Source organism: Callorhinchus milii, unplaced genomic scaffold, assembly GCF_018977255.1.
Source record: "Callorhinchus milii isolate IMCB2004 unplaced genomic scaffold, IMCB_Cmil_1.0 Scaffold2, whole genome shotgun sequence".
NCBI lineage: Eukaryota > Metazoa > Chordata > Chondrichthyes > Chimaeriformes > Callorhinchidae > Callorhinchus > Callorhinchus milii.
In genome coordinates, this window is record NW_024704743.1 from 93,510,434 (window position 1) to 93,530,042 (window position 19,609).

General features: G+C 41.7%; 1 protein-coding gene across 1 annotated transcript; it reads left to right on the forward strand.

Annotated features, from left to right (window-relative positions):
• The first annotated feature begins 329 nt into the window (after positions 1-329).
• LOC103175171 (mitochondrial import inner membrane translocase subunit Tim21) lies at positions 330-16,215 on the forward strand. The gene is made up of 6 exons (XM_007888007.2): positions 330-820; positions 6,264-6,326; positions 6,530-6,627; positions 11,084-11,157; positions 14,097-14,199; positions 15,724-16,215. The coding sequence occupies exons 1-6, from the start codon at positions 508-510 to the stop codon at positions 15,814-15,816; spliced, it is 744 nt and encodes a 247-aa protein (XP_007886198.2). The 5' UTR covers positions 330-507; the 3' UTR covers positions 15,817-16,215.
• Positions 16,216-19,609: the final 3,394 nt, after the last annotated feature.

The window sequence follows — 19,609 nt, forward strand, 5'->3', positions numbered from 1 at the left end:
CGCATATAACGATTCTAATATTAGTACACATAGTAACTAATGTGTACTAATATTAGAGAGATCCAATATAATTGGAGCGCGTGCGGTGCAAGTAGAAAGAGATGGGTGGAAACTGCAGCTTTCTTTCCCGAGTTCGCTCGAGCAACCGAAACAATAATAATAATAATAATAATAATCCTTGCATTTGATACAGCGCTTTTCACGTCGGGAGGACGTCCCAAAGCGCTTCACAGAACACACATGTCAAGTGAATTGACTTCACAGTGAAAGCCAAGAGAGGAAGGAAACTCCATTTCCCATTGGGCCCCGAGTGCTTGAACTCCGACCAGAGCGAAGAGTGGCTGCGACCCCCCACAGCCACAGAGCTGTGAATGCAACATGTTGCAGCTAAAGACGGAATTTGCTTAAAGCAAAAAAAAAGAGAGGCCTCCCCCACGGCCAGCGGGTTCCTTGGCGTCTCCTCCTTTTTTTTTGGGTGGGGGGGGGATTGCAAACAGCCCAGAAAACATGTTGAAGGTGGTGTATATGTGGCGAGCGGTGCAGGCCGGCAGGGCGGCTCGGTGCAAGGTGGGGCTGCGAGGCTGCCCCGTGGCTGCGGTGCGCTGCTCTGCCCTCTCCGGGCCCGGGCCCGGGGCTTCCCCGCTGCCGAGCCCCGGCTCGTTGCGCTGCGAGGGGCGGACCAGCCCGGGCCCGGGTCCCACTCGGGGCATTTTCGCGGCGGCCAACCTGCAAGGCGGCGGCGGCGGCAATCCGCAGAGGGACCGAAGGCACGAAGTGGCGCTGAAACGGGACACCCCGACCCCGTCGACGGCTCAGAAAGGTAACTGGATCAGAGCTCAGCTCTGCGCCATAATAATAATAATATTCATTATTATAGTAATCCTTTGCATTTGATACAGCGCTTTTCACGTCGGGAGGACGTCCCAAAGCGCTTGCACAGAACACACTGTAAAGTGAATTGACTGTATATTTGTGGGCGAACGTGGCAGCCAATTGCGCACAGCAATGTCCCACAAACAGTCGTAGATTGAAAATGACCAATTTATTATTGTTTTTGGTTTTGGAGGGATTATTATTAGGCTCTGTGTGGAGTAAGGAAACTTGCCCAAGGTTTCGCCCTCTGCCTGGAATTGAACTCGGGTCTCTCACTTGCAAAGCGAGTGCTCTAACCACTGAGCCACAGGACTCCACAATAGTGGGAGTGCTGGTCATATCGTGGCCAAATGTTTGATTCAAACCTCTCACCCTTCCTGAAGGTACGCAGTCCAGTCAGCATTAAATAAGTAGGAATGCAGGGCAGCGGGAGGGAGGCCATTCAGCCTATCAAGACCTCACTCTGAGGCACTGTCCTGCATGAAGGGCACTCTGTAAGTGCAAGTTGTTGTTTCACCAGTCTATCAGATGGTTGAAGGCTCTGCCCCTTCACCATTACCCCTTTCTGGTACTCCGCACATTTTGATATTGCACCTTTCACATCGGGAGAAAGTCGCTTCACGGGATTTATTGTAAGATGTAGTGACGAGTATTTTGTTCTCAAAACTTTAATACCTCAAAGTGAACGCATTGCCAGTTATACAGAAAGCATATAGTGTATGGGTGTAAACTGTGGAGTGCTTAACCCCCCCCCGAGGGGTGTAACAACAACAACAAATTTGTAGAGCGCCTTTCACGTCAGGAGGACGTCCCAAGATACTGGACAGTCAGCGTTTCGGAGCCGAGCTGGGGTCGGGATTGGGGAGGATGGAGGGCGGGGGGGAGGGGGGACGGAGGATGATCAAAGGCACGGTTGAAGAGGAGGGTCTTGAAACGGTTCTTGAATGAGGCAAGGGAGGGGGCGAGGCGGAGGGACTACGGGATGGAGTTCCACAGGGTGGGGGCAGGAGTGCCTGAAGGCAGGCCAGAGCCCGCTGAGCGGAGGGAATGGACAGATTGGTAGGGGGTTAGGAGGTCGCAGAGGTAATGCGGAGCAAGGCCACGGAAGGCTTTGAAGGTGAGGACCAGGATCTTAACCAGTATCCCCTGTGTGATGGGAAGTAACAAGATTATCGGGGGTGCGAGGACCTGACTGCATATCTTCCAACAATCCCGTTTTGACCCCCCAAATCCGCTGTCCCGGTACATTTCTCGCATTTACAAATCAAAATGCAAGGATTATTATTATTTAATCTTACAAGTGTTCTTGCGAGGCTGGTGCAGGTTCGCACACAGCCCAGTTGCTTCCCGCACTCAGAGGTAAGTTTTTTTTATTGCATTCTGCATCAGCCACTTGAAACTTTTGGAGATATCTGACTGGTTAAGAATTTTTTGATAGAAAATAGGCTTATCCTACTCCCTGAAACAAAGGTGAGTCATCCAGTATTCGTTTATGTGCAAGTTTATTCAACAGTAGAGTAGTGTTAGTGTTCCATTTATGTTGCTTTCTGCTTAAACAATTTGCTATATTAGCCGAGAAAATAAAATCTGCATGTTCTGTGCAAAAATACTGTTTCTTAGAAAGAGGGGGCACATGGAACAAGAATCTCCGAAGTGGGGGGAAAGCAGAAAAAAGTTTGGGAACCTCTGAAATAGAGAATGCTGTTTGGCGATGGATTAAAAGCAAGTTTAACTATAGGACTCCAACTTACCTCATGTCCCCCTCCTCGCCCGTTCTACCATTGGTGCGTGAGACTTCAGCCAATCTGCCCCCACCCTGTGGAACTCCATCCCGCAGTCCCTCCGCCTCACCCCCTCCCTTGCTTCCTTCAAGACCCATCTCAAGACCCTCCTCTTCAACCGTGCGTTTGATCACCCTCCTTCCCTACCCACCCCCCACCCTCCACCTTCCCTGATCCTAACCCGCAGCTCGGGTCTGAAACACTGACTGTTCAGGGTCTTGGGATGTCCTCCTGACATGAAAGACTATAGAAATGTAATTTTGTTGTTGTTGTTGTTCTGGATCCCTGCTGTTCATAACTGTCTTAAGGTACTTTTAGTAACAATGTAACATTTGTTGATGTTACTGTATTGTGCGGATGATACATACAAAACTATCAGGACAAGTTATTCCTCTTAGCATTGGTATATTGACCAAGGAGGAACTAATAGATTTAATGTAACTAAATCTGAGATAATGCACATTCTGAACTGCTGAGGACTTTAAATTCAGATTATTGCAGTTTCCATGTATTTTACATAATTTGGGGGTCAAGGATGATTTTCATTGTTGGCTGCTGGGTATCATGTGAGATATAGCTCAGGAGTCCTGTAGCTCAGTGGTTAGAGCACTCACCTCACAAACGAGACACTTGGGTTCGATTCCCGGCAGGGCGAAACCTTGGGCAAGTTTCCTTACTCCACATGCCTGATAATAATCCCGCAAGAAAAAAATAATAATAAATTGGTCACTGCAAACCACGACTATTTGTGGGACATTGCTGTTCACAATTGGCTGTCGCATTTCACCCACAAATATACAGTCAATTCACTTTACAGCATATTCTGTGAAGCGCTTTGAGATGTCTGGAAGACGTGAAAAGGGCTATATCAAGTGCAAGGATTATTATTATACAGCTAGGATATTCAATCTGATTATTGCATGACATTCATACCAAAGGATTAAAGACTATCACAGAATACAGTAATTGCTATGTAGAACAGCTCATTCCAGGAAAATAGAAGTTAATGGAAAAGTTTGTCAGCTTGTGATGGAACTTTGAAATCATATGCTCTGGACTGATGCTTCAATTTCAGTACTGAATTATTGTAGGTGCTCTTCTTCAGATAAGCCATTAAACCGAGGTTCCATCTGTCTTTTCAGGTAGATGTTAAAATCCCTTGGCACTATTTGAAAAGTGAAGGGAATTTTTCGATGTGCTGGCCAATAATTCCTAAAATAGAATTGGCCGTTGACTTCATAGCTATTGTGAGTCATTGCTGTGCACAAATGGACTATTATAGTTGCCTACAAATACTACCCACTGCACTTTATAATATATTCTGTGAAACACTTTGAAACAATCTCCAAACTTGAAATATGCTATACCAAATGCAAATATAATTATCTCAACTGATGGTAATGTTGTGGGTTTCATTTCAGCATGCTTTATTAACCGATTGGAAAGTTCTGCGACTTCCAGTCTACTGATGTCCTGTCAACTTGTTTGATGGACATCAAGGCCTGGATAAGCGCAAATTTCCTGCAGCTGAATGCCGGCAAGTCAGAAGCCATACTCTTTGGCTCCTGTCAACGTCTTCTCTTCTGTAGGTCTGAAATCCTCAACCTCCCCGGGCTCTCCCTCAGATTCTCCAAACCCATTCGCAACTCAGGTGTCAGGTTCGGTCCTCAGCTTTCCTTTCTAACATCCGTTCTCTGACCAGGACCGCTTTTTTCCATCTCTGCCACATCCCTCGCCTCTGTCCATACTTCACAACCCACACAGCTGAAACCCTTGTCCACGCTTTCGGCACTTCTGGACTGGACTATTTCAATGCCCTCCTCGCTGGTCTCCAAAGCTCCACCTTACACAAAATCCAATTAATTCAAAACTCCACCGCCCAGATACTCATCCACTTGAAACTCTTTACCTCCATCACACCAGTCCTTGCCAGGCTCCACTGGCTCCCAATCACCGAGCTGATCAACTTCAAGATCCTCTCACTCGTTTTCAAATCACTTAATTCCCTCACACCTCCCTACTTATCTGAGCTGCTTACGCCCCACTCCACTACCTGCTGCCTCCGCTGGGCTGGCTCCGGCCTCCTATTTGTCCCTCGTACCTTCAGTTTCACCATCGGTTGCCGTGCCTTCAGCCGCTATGCCGCGAAACTCTGGAACTTTCTCCCTCAATCACTCTGTCTTGCCTCCTCCCTCCCCACCTTCAAATCCCACTTAAAGATCTTCTTTTGATTATGCTTACGGTCACCTCCCCCACTCCCATTCCCCTTGGCTCGTTGTCGGACGAGCCAGGGTGATGCGCTACCCCGTGTGAAGGACGCTATGTAAATGCAAGTTGTTGTTTTTGATGAATCATGTTAGAAGAAACATTGGTTACCAAACTTTCCAATTGGATGCCTCTAACCTCTGGGACTCCTTTCTTCCATCTTTTATAAGACTCAGGTTATGTTTGTGCATGGGCTTGAGTTCAAGCTAATCTCTGAGATTACAGTCCATAAGAATACTTCAAAATTCACAATTAGGATTTCAACAACACGCGTTTCTTATATGCCTCTTGTTTCTTTTGAACAATACAACTAATAAAATGCACACTTATGTAATCTTTCTGATCTTTAGCAAGGACAGCTAAAACGTAGAACCCTGGGAGAATCGGGTTTAGCTGTCTGGAGTCAGATTAGGCCTATCACTAGATAATAATAATATAATAAATCTTGCATTTGATAGTGCTTTATCATATCTTTGAGAAGTCTCAATCGCTTCACAGAATATACTGTAAATTGACTGTATATTTTGTAGGCGAAACATGGCAGCCAATTGCGCACAGCAGTGTCCCACAAACAATCGTGGATTGAAGTGACCAATTTTTAAAAAAATTTTTGGAGGGATCATTACCCCCGGAAAAGCAATCCGCCAATCGACTAACAACCGGGTTCCTACTTACTTTTAGGTAAACAGAAGCGTCTGGAGTAAGGAAACTTGGCCAACGTTTCATCCTGCCGGGAATCGAACCCAGGTCTCTTGCTTGGAAGGCCATTGCTCTAACCACTGACCTACAAGATCTCGACACTCCAAACCTCAGTCCCAAGGAATCCTGCCTTTGTCTTTATATAGGCTTGCAATTTGTATATTTTAGCATGTTATTTTGTCTTAGTATTTTGTCTCCGGCATGTCTAGCGTTGCGTTCAATGTTTTACTTCATCTCCTTTAGATTTTATACATGAACAGGTGACGCACCACTGTCATTACAAGCCCCTCCATCTTGCCCCTCTCTATTTGGCTATGCAAATGTAATTTGTTGTTGTTGTGCTCTTCAAGTCCAGCCTTAAAACCTACCTCTGATCATGACTATGGTCAACTCTTCCTCCCGTCCCCCCACCCCCATGGAGTCGCCTTTGTAACGCATTCCGAAACATTGTTCTATATGAAGATTGCTTTGTAAATGCATGTTTTTGTTGTGCTAAGAAAATAATCATGGTTGTTATTATAAGAAGCCAGTACCGACATGAAAGGCATCATGCAAATTAAATTTGTTGTTGTTGTTAGGGTAGCATTGATGCTATGAAACAACAGAATGTGCTCAAAGTTATTTTAAATTCTTCTGTACCATCAGTGAAAGAAGCTGGAAGAGACCTCACCTATCTCGCCGTAGTGGTAGTTGGGATTGCCGTAACTGGTAAGATATTTCTCTTTTATGGGTATATATTTGTGTTTACGCACCGGCAATCTTTAAGAGAAGTACTATATTTCCTATAAATCATCAGTGACTTGGAGGCCATTAATGAGTTGGGATGAAATAAGTCCTTCAAACTAAAAATACTACCTCTTCCCCATGCAGTGTTCTTCCTTCCCCTTTAAAGTAAACTTCTGTCATTGCAGGTGGATTGTTCTATGTGATATTTAAAGAACTGTTCTCCTCCTCAAGTCCCAACAAAATATACGGAGCTGCTTTGGAAAAGTGTAGAGCCCATCCAGAGGTATGCTAGTTTAAAGTTCTGCATTGTGATTTGAATGTATCATTAAAGCTCCATATCAATCACTGTTTTGTGTGGAAGTTGACAGCATTTCCTTATAATGAACCCCATTCTGTAGATTTACTTGTTGCCAGACATTTGTTTTTTGTCTTCCTCTTTAGCAAACTATCAGTCTTTCGCAGAATAACTTCTGTTTAGAAATCCAGAGAGAATTCCTGCTTCTCATCCTTCTTTGGCCCCCTCTGCTGGTTGTGCGTATAAGTGGCAGCCGGTTGAGGAGAAGCTAATCTCAACAGTGTCCTCCTACAACTAAGCCAAAACCCTAATGGCTAGGGTGGACAACCCGACCCGTTAGGGTTTTGTCCTGTTTAGCTCCTGTTAACCTTGCAGGGTTAACAGGAGCGAAATGGGACAGCTGTCTGCCCCCAGTGACTGGTCTGCCCTTCCAGGTCCTGTCGATGAGCCAGGAATATTGCGGAACCACCTGGCTCAGGAACTGGACTTCCGAGGGAGACTGCCATAGAGGGCTGGGTTGATTCCGACATTCCATTGCCAAGCATTTTACGTTGGAGCCAGTTCAGCTCTAAGGAGACCCCACTTACTTCCTCACCCCCAAGGCTATAGTCAATTCCTTGAACATTTTCAAGTCTGAGACTGATAGATTTTTTAAAAACTAGAGGGATTAGGGGATATGGGAATAGGGCAGGTAATTAGAGTTAGGTCAGAAAATCAACCATGATCTTATTGAATGGTGGGGCAGGCTCGAGGGGCCGAATGGCCTACTCCTGCTCCTAATTCTTATGTTCTTAGTAGTCGGTTATTCAACATCCGACAAGCGCCTGTTTGAGCCCTCACGAGGGGATGGTAGGTACCAGTGGCCTAGCAGGACTTGCTGCTTTGTGAGATGTGAGCACTTGGAGCAGGTATCGGAGGGTGACCAGTGCCTGTAGAACCACATTCTAGCATGAGGAGGTCAAACCAGGGCATGTAGAAGCATATGCCAAATAAGAAGCAAAAATAGAAAAATAATTGGACGTATTATTTTTTTCTTTAAAAGGATACTTAAAGGACAAAGATAGAGAAGGGATGAAAACTGGATGTTTTTCAGAATCGAGAGAAGTGATTGATTGGTTGTGACTTTGCGATTTTAGAGCTGTGTTACAACCATTGCTTTTTTCTCTCTCTCATATTTACTTACCAAAAAATCCAAATTGCACAGCGAAAGCTGGAAACATAGCACAGGAAATGAATTGGTGGCAACTAGATAATTCAGTTTTGTTTTAGCATGTAAAAAGCTGTCCAGTATTTTGAAGGGCGCTGACTTCTGAAGTTAAAAATAAATAACAGTTATTGTTGCATTTGATATAGTGACTTTCATTTTAAAAGGATGTCTCACAAAGTATGTATTTTATTGTGAAGTATAGTGACTATATGCTTTGTAGGTGTATTTTGAATGCAGAAGTGTCGACTATGACGCCTGTTTTATTGCCGATTGTGATTTTATGGACCCAGTGTTTATAATGAGGCTCTCGTGTACATGTATGTGAATATATTTCTGGTTTATCCACTAAATAAACTTGCTGAGTCATCCAAGGTCTGTTCAAACTCTTTAATATTTGAAAGAAGAAACGTCTGAACAGATGGCAGCAGCACAGAGCCTGAGCCAAGGGATTTGGCAAGATCATTAGATGGAGTAAGTTACACCCACACAAGCTCCGTCGCTCACTGTATCGTGATCTCAGAGTTAAATCCTCATCATCTTCTGGCTCGAGCAATGCACCTGACAAAATAAACATCTGTGAATTATAAAATAAACAAAGACTCAAAGCACATGTGTGGAATTGTTAGGGAAAAACATCAAGTACCAAGTTTTTGAAAAGAGTTTTGAAAGTGGCTGAAGGCTTGGCCACTGATGGTGTTATGGAGCTTGTAAGGGATGTGCAGCAAGCCTGACCGAGAAGTGAAGGGAACGGGCAGGAGAGCGGCACTGAAGGAGATTGCAGAGATAGGGTATGGAGGAATATCAAGATCAGGGTGAAGACCTTGATAATGATTCACAGGGAGACGGGGAGAAAATGGAGCCTGGCAAGGATGGGAGTGTTGGGTTTGGTGTGGGAGAGGATAGGGTTGCTGAGTTCTGGATGAGCAGGAGCTTGTCCAGGGTGGAGCAGAAGGCCCTTCTCATTTGATCTCATTCTTCCAGAATACCCATTCAGCCATCCTTCCATTATAGGTTCAAACTGTTACTTGAATCAGTCTAATGCACTGGCCTCGACTATACTTATGATGACCTGTTCCAGTTGTTAAATACCTTCTGGGTGAAAACATATTTTCTGATTTGTCTTGTTTATTTTGATGTCCATTTAGCAGGGTAATAGTTAAAAATATTCAGAAATGCTTTAATTGATAGTTTTATAGAGCTGCTCACTTGGAAGTTAAGTTGTCATCTTTAACACGTTGCTCATTTTGAAACCTGGTCTCCTCTTCACTGGGAGAAGCAGAGGCACTAGTAGATAAAGAGGAAAATAATAAAATAACTTCTTAAGAGAATTCATGCCTCTGTAAAGTGTAATTGTGTGTATCGTAGAATTGAAATTAATTTGTATCGCCTGAAAAACCTTCCTTTTCGAACCGTGCTTACGGTCACCTCTTCCATCTGGCTCGGAGACAGGCTCCGCCATTGTTAAGCGCTCTGAGATGCTACCTTACGTGGAGAGTGCTATATAAGTGCAAATTGTTGTTGTTGAAATTCAAAATACGTCAGCATCCAAACTAAATAAAATATAACAATATGACTTTCAGAGATTCACTCAAGTAAATTGGTCCCTACCTCTGCTGTTACAAGGTAATTGTACCCTATCTGTTATTACAAGGTACCTGCTCCCTAACTGGTGTTTGCAACGTACTTGCTATCTATTGCTGTTATTCAGGGTGCCTGCTCCCTGCTCCTTGTGCCTGTTATTACAAGGCTGAAGGATGAATAGCTTGCATTGATTTATATTGAAAAACTTGCTCTTATATAGCATCTTTTATGTGGGATGAATGTCTCGAGTGATTGACAGATGTTGTAAATCACTAAGGAAGGGACAAAAGGAAGGGGAATTTGCTGATGATGATCAAAGTCACAGCCAGAGATTCATATTTAAATAGTTTTTGAAGGCAGAACTGGTGGAGAAAGACAAAAACAGATGTTAAAAATGTTTCACAGAGGAGGAGCATTGTGGCTTAAACTTCATTTGCTTGTGACCATTCCAGGTACATACAGGCAACAACAACAACTTATATTTATACAACGGTAGTGTCTTGGATGCCTTAAATACATAGAGTATTGTCAATTTTCACATGCACAGTGACATTCTGGGTTAAATCAATCCCCACCCAATTGATGTTTCAGGCCATAAGTATTTTTCAGTGTTTCTTTGTGCAATTATTTGTCTGTGTATTGTAATTTGTTTGAATAGTAACTCACAATTACAAGATGGAGGAGCTGGTAATTGTTTTGTGTAGTTCAGGTCAACATTGTTACTAAGTGCCTCACTAGAGCATGAGTTGGTCAAAACTCAAGGAATGTTGTGGACCTGGGGTTATGCAATTGGCTGCCGGGTTTCACCCACAAAATATACAGCCACTACACTTTATAGTATATTCTGTGAAGCGCTTTGAGACATCTCGAAGATGTGATGACAACAACAACTTGCATCTATATAGTGCCCTCCACACAGGGTAGCGTCTCAGAGCACTTAACAGTGGTGGAGCCACTCCGAGCCAGTGGAGGGGGTGTAGGTGGCCGTAAGCACAGTTAAAGTTAAGGCACTATATCAAATCAAGGATTACTATTACATTTCCAGCCCGGACGTTTCAGCTTTGTGCAAGCCGGAAGTTGGAAGGAGGGTCAATAACTAACAACCCAGAATCAGGATTGGTAGTCTTTTTTTCACAGACCTGTTATAATGAAACTTCCAGGACATCTAATGATATATTGCACCACTGTATAAATATTGTATAAGTTCCCCCCAATGAATAGTGTGTCTGTCTGTCTCTCCTTGATCATATGCTGTTTATGTATAATGCTTTTGCGCATTTATAATTGTATCAGTGCACATGTATTTCCAATGACAGCAAATTTATGATAAATCAGGTAACAAATTATTGGTTTCCTCTTTGATGAGCTGTATCACAGATTTGATGGACTAAATGTCCTGTACCTATGCTGTTTCTATGCTGTATGGATTCCTGACTGTTCAGCACTTTAGAACGTCCTCCTGACGTGAAAGGCTATACAAATGTAATTTTTTGTTGTTGTTGTGACATTCTATGGTTCAAAGTGCGACACTGATAACAGCTAGTTATGAAGTATAAAATTCTAGTTTAAGGCAGAATTGTAAAAAAAAATTCTGATGCGTGTAATGATATTTTAAATATTCGTAGTTAGATTTTTATTTTTGTTTTGTTTGGCCAGATAATTGGAGCGTTGGGCGGACCTATAAAAGGTTATGGAGAGACAACTCGACGGGGTAGACGACGGCATGTCAGGTAAACTCAAAAACACATCTTAAGAAGAATTCTTGCATTTGTTATAGATTCCCTCACATCAGGAGGACCTCTCAAAGTGCTTCACAGGTTTTACTATAAGGAGTAGTGACTGTGTATTTTATAGGCAAATGTGGCATCCAATTTGCATACAGAAATACCCTACAAACAGTCATGCACGAATGCCCAATTTTAACTCTCATTATTGCATGCAGTTCTGGTCACTGCGACATTAAGGGGCTGCTCAGGACCTAGAGACAGTGCAGAGAGAGCATCGAGGATGATCCTCAGTGTTAGAGGAATCAGCTAGGGCTCTACAGTCTTGAGAGAAGATGACTCTGAGGGGACCTCATAGAGGTGAATAAAATTTTAACTGGGATAAGAAAAGAAAAACCTCAGTATTTTAAGATGCATCAAGTTGGTAGAACAAGAAGACATAGGTTTAGAGTTGTAAAGGGAAATTGCAGGACAGGTACCAGGAAGTTTTTCTTAACACAGAGGTTAAATTATGACTGACAGTTTGCCAGGAAAGGTGGTAGAGGCCAGGAAGTGACATCAGATGACCCAGAAACTGGACCAATGGCTGCTTTGTGGACAATGCGACTAATATTTTGGGGGATCTGAGACACTGCATTATAAAGTGGTTTCCATCTAATGATTTGTTTTATGGTATCTTATTAAAGTGGAGTCTTGTAGCTTAGTGGTTAGAGCACTTGCCTAGCAAACGAGAGGACCTGGGTTCGGTTCCCAGCAGGGCGAAACGTTGGGCAAGTTTCTTTACTCCACATGTCTCTGTTCACTTTGCAGTAAGTAGGAACGCGATATTTAGTTGATTGGCGGATCGCTTTTCGGGGGTAAGAATACCTTCAATAAAATAAATAAATAATAATTTGGTCATTCAATCCACAACTATTTGTGAAATACTGATGTGTACAATTAGCTGCCACGTTTCACCCACAAAATATACAGTCAACTTTATAGAATATTCTTTGAAGTGCTTAGAGACATCTCAAAGACATGATAAGGCATCTTTTTCATAAAGTAACAGAGAGGGTGGATGAAGGTAGTGCAGTTAATGTAGTTTATGTGGATTTTTAAAAGGCGTTTGATAAAGTGCCACATAAGAGACGTAAGCAAAATAGAAGTCCATGGTATTAAAGGGACAGTGTCAGCATAGATACAGAACTGACTGGGAGACAGAAAGCAGAGAGTGGTGCTGAACAGTTGTTTTTCTGACTGGAGGGAAGTGTGCAGTGGTGTCCCACAGGGGTCAGTATTGGGACCACTGCTGTTTTTGATCTATATAAATGACCTGGACTTGGGTGTAGAGAGTACAGTTTCCAAGTTTGCAGGTGATACTAAGCTCGGAAAAGTAGTAAACGGTGAGAAGGATAGTAGCAGACTGCAAGAGGACATAGACAGACTGGTAAAATGGACAGATGAAGTATAATGTGGAGAAATGCAAAGTGATGCACTTTGAGAGGAAGAATGAGGAGAGGCAATATAAGCTAAATGGTACAATGTTATAGGGGGTGAAGGAACAGAGAGACCTGGGAGTTCATATATGCAAATCTTTGAAGGTGGCAAGGCAGGTAGATAAAGTTGTTTTTTTAAAAAAAAGCATACGGGATACGAGGCTTTATAATAGGGGTATAGAATACAAAAGTCAGGACGTTTTATGAGCCTTTATAAAACACTGGTTAGGCCTCAGCTAGAGTACTGTGTTCAGTTCTGGGCCCCACACTTCAGGAAGGATGTCAAGGGATTGTAGAGGGTTACAAAAGAGATTTACCAGGATCGTACCAGGAATGAGGGACTTCAGTTATCAGGAGAGGCTAGAGAAGCTAGGATTATTCTCCTTGGAGCAGAGAAGGTTAAGAGATGATTTAATAGATTATGAGGGGATTTGATAGGGTGAACAAGGAGAAACTGTTTCCACTGGCAGGTGGGTCGGTAACCCGGGGCACCGATTTAAAATAGTTGTTAAAAGAAACAGAGGGGAGGTGAGGAGAAATGTTTTCACACAGTGAGTTGTTCGGATCTGAAATGCATTGCCTGAAAGGGTGGTGGAAGCCGGTTCAATAACAACTTTTAAGAGAGAAATAGATATAGATTTGGGGAGGACAAGTTTGCAGGGCTATGAAAAGAGAGCGGGGGAGTGGGATTGAATTGGATAGCTCTTTTCAAAGAACCAGAACAAGCATGATGGACCGAATGGCCTCCTTCTGTACTATATAATTCTATGATTCTATGACGGCGCTGTATCAAATGCAAGGATTATTATTATTAATGTAACTATGTGCTGCTGTATATGAACTGCGTGGGTTCTATTCTCTGGAATAGAAGTGTCTGGAATACAAAATTATATAATTTACTTTTGTATAAAAAGTAGTTATAGCACCACTCAACAATCCAGGACCAGACTGTTGCACTGGTCCATATTTTAAAATAATACTGGATCCCAAGTGGTATTTGAACTTTATGAGCCCTGGCATTATATGAGGTTATAGTGAGTGACTGAAAATTATGTTAATAGTATAATATAGATTTTCTTTAGTTTCAGCCTGAAGCCAAAAAAATAAAGTGATCATAAAAGCTGTCTGATTGATCGAATATGCTGGAGTAAATTTTGCTGAAGTATGGGGAAATTGTTAGTTTGGCATTATTGAGGCAGTACACAAAGGATATGAATCAAGATGATGGCTGTAGTTATGGCCTTGATTATGATCTGGTAAGGTAACATACATTAGGGTGACTTTAATCTTGGTGCTTCGGACTGTTTCCACTTTTGCCCAGTACAAATCAATCACTTTGCCTCTAGAGCCTGTCCCACGGGCACATGTGGTCCAGAATATTTCTAGCATAGAAGAGTTTAACAGAAAATCTCTGGAATAGAAGTGTATTAAACTATTATATAATATTGTTCTTTTCTTGCCTTGCAGCCACAGGGAATACATAAAGAATGGCACTAAACATATTCAACTCGTGTTTTACATTGAAGGCATCGAGCCTATAAAAGGAACAGTGCACTTAGATGCCAAAGAGGTTAGCTTGTTGATTTCCCTTTCATTGTATTGTTTGGTGCATCATAGGTTTGTTCATCTTTCACTAATAATTTAAAATTTCAGCCTTTTTTCAAGCTCCTGCCCCATCACAAAAATGAAACCACAAATGTTAATACACACTTGTAGAAAAACATTGAGTCAAACTTTTGCTGGGGGTGGGTAGGAGAAAACTGAGGAAGACAGAAGACTCACAATGGTATTCCCTAAGAGCAACTCAGAATGTTAACTGGGAATCCTGGGAATTACATCGAAAGTTACAACAGGGAAATGGGCCACTCGGCCCAACCAGTTTAAGCGCTCCAAGACACTACCCGCGTGAAGGGCACTAAATAAATGCAGGTTGTCGTTGTTCATGATACAGTGCACAGGAGCCTGCACCCCTCCAAATAAGCAACACGTTTCCCCTTAAATGGATTAGTGCTTTCTGCTATAATCACAGCTTCTCACAGTGAGTTCCACATTCTCACCACCTTCTGCATATAGAAGGTTCCCCCGCAGTCATCTCATTTCCAGAACAAAAAGCTCTGACCTGTGCAAATTTTTTGTGATAGTCCTGGTAACATCCTAGTAAATCAACACTGCATTCTCTCCAATGTTACAATATCCTAGCTTCAGTATGGGACCAGAACTCCAAAAAGTATACTCCAAAAGTTTTGTGTAAATTTAACATTGCTTCCCTACTTTTGTACTATATTCCTCAAGCCAAAAGAACTGATTGCATTATTTTAATAATGAAAGTGGATTGCACACATTTTATAAATAGGGGTCATTTCCTATTTGGTACTCTCAGGATTCCATTTTAGCAATTCTTGGTCACTATTAAATGAATCCCACTGTAGGGGACCAGGGGAGTGTGTACTCCATTCCAGACAAAGGAAAATTTCCATGTGGCAATCTTTGTAGTCAAGTTTGGATACTCTTGAGTATGGATACAAGTTTTCATACAAGTCGGACTTTAAAACAAACTGACAAAAGTGAATTTGTCTAGGATTATTCTCTTTGGAGCAGAGAATGTTAAGAGGCGACTTGATAGAAGTTTGCAAAATTATGAGCGGCTTCAATAGGGTGAACAAGGAGAAACTATTTCCACTGGTGGGTGGCTCGGTAACTCGAGGACACCGATTTAAAATAGTTGTTAAAAGAAAGAGGGTATGTGAGGAGAAATTGTTTTACGTAGCGAGTTCAATCATCATGCCCCTAAGTGCTGCTCCAGCTAAGAATAGCCTCCCCTCGAAAACCTAGATTTAACATGCATGCCCTACTGCCACACAGAGCAGTGCCGTTACTCACAAGACCATTCTCCACAAGGCTATTGGAGAGCTGCTTTGTACCTATTTTAAATCCAGCCAGGGATTTTTGTGTATTGTGAAATATTCATGGAAAAAATAACCAAGGAAGCCAATTAGGAGAGGATAGCACAGAACATTACTTTTCTTCCAATTATTTTTAAATACAAGAAAGCAAAACAGTGAATCTAATTCTTCCTTTGTTTTGTTTTTTGCAGAACCCAGAAAGTGGAAGATATGACTTTTGTTATATATTTGTGGATTTTGACACCTATCCAAAAAGGACCATTATAGTTGAAGACAACCGGTAAAGGAACTGAAAAAACTCTTCCATTCAGCACAAGAAACCAGATGTTGTCTTGCATTAGCAGACTGAATTAATTACTCAGAATCAAAGAGCAGTTTGAATAAGTAATCAGTCACTGCAGATGCATTCATGCCAATATAAGGAACCACACTCAGGTTCTAAAGTCAAACATTCATAAATGAGAAACACTTTTATTCAGAAGAGGAATTGAAAATATTGACCGTGCAACGGTGTTCATTAATATGTTGTTTCTAAACACTGTGGAATCAGAGATGGTAACTTATTGGAAACAGTTTTATAGCCAGTGCCGAGGTAACAATTCTGTAGGATACAGGATCCCCTGCAAAAAAAGAATTCAAATGTGCAATGCAAAAGAACTATTAATAAAAATGTTTCTGGTAAATTGTGATTGTAAATTATGTTATGCTTTCCCTGTTATGCTTGCCCTATTTCGGAGCTTCCCAGAAAGCACCCTGGAGTTTCTGTCAGTGCTGCTAGTAAAGCAGATACAAGGAGAAGATCCATTCCCTCCGAATAGTTTGGGGATTTTCAACATCCATCTGAACAGGCAAACACGATCTTGTGTTCTCAGCCAGAGGACAGCACCTCTGACAATGCAGTGCTCCCCCACCACTGTATTGGGGTGTTAGCCTAATCTGTAAATTCAAAGTCCCAATGTGAGCCTTCCATATTCAATTCACCCTCTGTGTAAAGGAGTTCCCATCAAAATCTCATTTAGGTCTGGGTATCTTAACTTTATGCCTGCTTGTTATGGACTCACCAACAAGTGGAAACAGTCTATGTTTACCTTATTGAATCCCTTCATAAATTGAACCATCTCTCTCCATCTCAATTGTCTCAATTTCAGATTAAAAGCTTAAAATTGTCCAATCTTTCTTGATAGCTTTATGCTGCCATCCCTAGTAATATTAATAAATGGCAAGAGTGTGCCATTCAACCTTTTGAGCATGTTAACAATAATCTGTATTTTCTATTACCCCTATAAATTGAAATATCTTAAAACCCTTCACATGTAATTGCTGTAAATTTCTGTACTTGTGTCCATGTATTTGTAGGAAAATGCAGTAGCTAATTTATGCACAGCATTGTCCCACAAACAGTCATAAAAGTGAATGACAATTTATCTGAGAATTGTTGGCCACAGCACTGGGAAAAACTCCCTTCTCTTTCTAGTTGGACAGCTCATTCCATCTCTTATATTTCTGTATATTGTGATATACAATGCACAACATAATTCAGGCAAAGATGTCTGGCCTTACCTGAAGATGCTTTTCTTCTGGTTTTCGGGGCTGTTAAATAAATCATTCCTGTTTCTGTTTGATTTTTTCAAAGCTGCTTAAGATGAAAATGTGAAACAAATCCATTTTTAAACTTAATCATAAAATGGGTTTGCACCTGGAATATTTTTATATTCAATATTATAACTTTTAATTTTTCAGTGCACAGCATGGCCTTTCTATTGGTCAGACAGATTTTGGATTAGTCTGAACTTTTACTGAGTGATCTTGTTCTACTTTTAAAACGGTTGCTGAGATTTTCTCTGGAAAATCTTCCAATTTTAGTGGTTAGTTTCTTTGATTCTGTATCTCCCATCACTTTGTGCCCTCTCAGACTTGGTTTCTAAATGCAGAAAATAATGGGTGTTTGCTGAATTAGCACAGCAAGCTATTTGATTACCAATTACAAAAGTGAGTCAGTAACATTTTCTGCCTGTCCTGAGTTAGCAAGTTGGTAATTATTTGCAGAACACTTCAAACCCTTCAGTCCAGCAAAGAGGGAAACAAAGCAAATACAAGAAAAAAAAGTGAAATAAGCTGCAAAGAGAGATGAAAGCATCACTATTATAATGACCATAATTATATACATATATATATAGAGAGAGAGAGAGAGAGAGAAAGATAATGAGCAAGAGAAGTGGGAGGGAGGGAAATGGGACAAATAAAGTCAGTCAAGAAAGGGAACTCAGGCTTCACAGCAGAACTGATGGTGATGGAGGAATGCTTTCAGAGAGTACAGGAAACAAGCAGGGAATTGAGATTCAGATGGATGGCTTCTTGGATGAGTAAATCCGACATAGGAAAATGGACTAAATGGCCTTCTACACTTCTATGTTTTTTGAGCATGGAGAATTTTATTGTCCGGTGTGCTCTGGGCAGTCCCAAGTGAAAGAGAAGCTGTTTGTTGGTAGGAGAATGAGCAGGGAACTTTTAAAGGAGCTTTAGTTGTTAAAACAATGAATAATGGATACCTAATTGTGATTACAAGGCCAATTGATGGGTATAGTCAACAACAACTTGCATTTGAGTCTTTGAGCATATTGAGCCTTTGAGCATGTTGAACCTTTCACGCAAGATACTGTCTGAGTGCTCCATAAAGAAGGAAACCATACCACAGAACCATAGAAATTACAGTATGCATCAAATGCTGTTAAACATTTTTCTATAAATTGTAGAAGGCACAAACTTGAAATTTCGCCCACAATATACTTTACAATTTATTCTGTTAAGCGCTTTGAGACATCTCAACAACATGATAAGGCGCTATATCAAATGCAAGGAATATTATTGAAATTGAAGTATAAATTCAAGAAAATACCACAGTCATATATTATCTGCTCATCATAATGCAGGTTTGTTTACATTTTCTCCAGCTGCTCTAGTTATGGGCCTGCTTTCCGCTTGCTTGCATTCTTTTCAAATTTGGTAATTTCCTGCACTATGGACCTTGACTTTTCATCAACGTTTCTCAATAACTATTTCAATGCTGTCTGTTCTCCCATTTCCATTTTCACTGTTCCTATCCTAGGGCTAGAAATTTACATGAGCCTTCAGTCTATAACAACCTCCTGATATAACTGCCACATTGCACTCCTTTAAAATGTTGTTATGGAATAGTTGCTACAAAAAAATCTAAATATTTCCCAACACGATTAAATTATTATTTTCTGCAGTTTATTACAACAACAATTTGGATTTATATAGCGCCCTCCACGCCGGACGGCATCTCAGAGCTCTTCACAGTAACGGATCCCGGGACCGAGCCAGGAGAAGGGGGAGGAAGGTGACCAAAGGCGCGGTCGAAAAGAAAGGTCTTCAGCAAAGACCTGAAAATAGAAAGGGAGGGAGCGAGACGAAGGGCGTGAGGAAGGCAGTTCCAGAGCCTTGGGGCATAGTGGCTGAAGGCACGGCAGCCGAGGGTGGAGCAGAGGACTCGGGGGATGAGGAGGAGCCCAGACCTGGAGGAACAAAGGCAACGGGTACTGTTTTGAGGAGAGAGGAGGTCAGAGAGGTAGGGGGGGTGCAGAGGAGTGCAGGGATTTGAATACAAGGTTGAGGATCTTGAAATCGATCCTCTCTGGGATAGGCAGCCAGTGCACTCTGGCAAGGACTGGGGTAATCGGGGAGCAGAGTTTAGTGAGGGTGAGAATGCGGGCGGCAGAGTTTTGAATGATTTGGATTTTATACTTCATTAATTACACAGCTTTCTCTCTCTCACTGACTGTGCAGTTATTGCCCTCTATCTCACTTCTTAGCTAATGCATTGCCTTTTTAATAGAAATTGAAACACTCAAGGCAATTGCCAGAATAAACTTAAATGGGAATGATTTCATTGATAGAGCAGATAAGTGTGAGGGTTTTTTTATTGTAAACTTAGTTTCATGATTTAAGGTTATTAATTAAATCCTGCTACCTTAGAGACAATATTTAAAGTATATTCACCTTGAGTCCCTTAAATTTGTGTCTCTGCTCTCTTTCACTTCTGCTGTGACTCCAGTG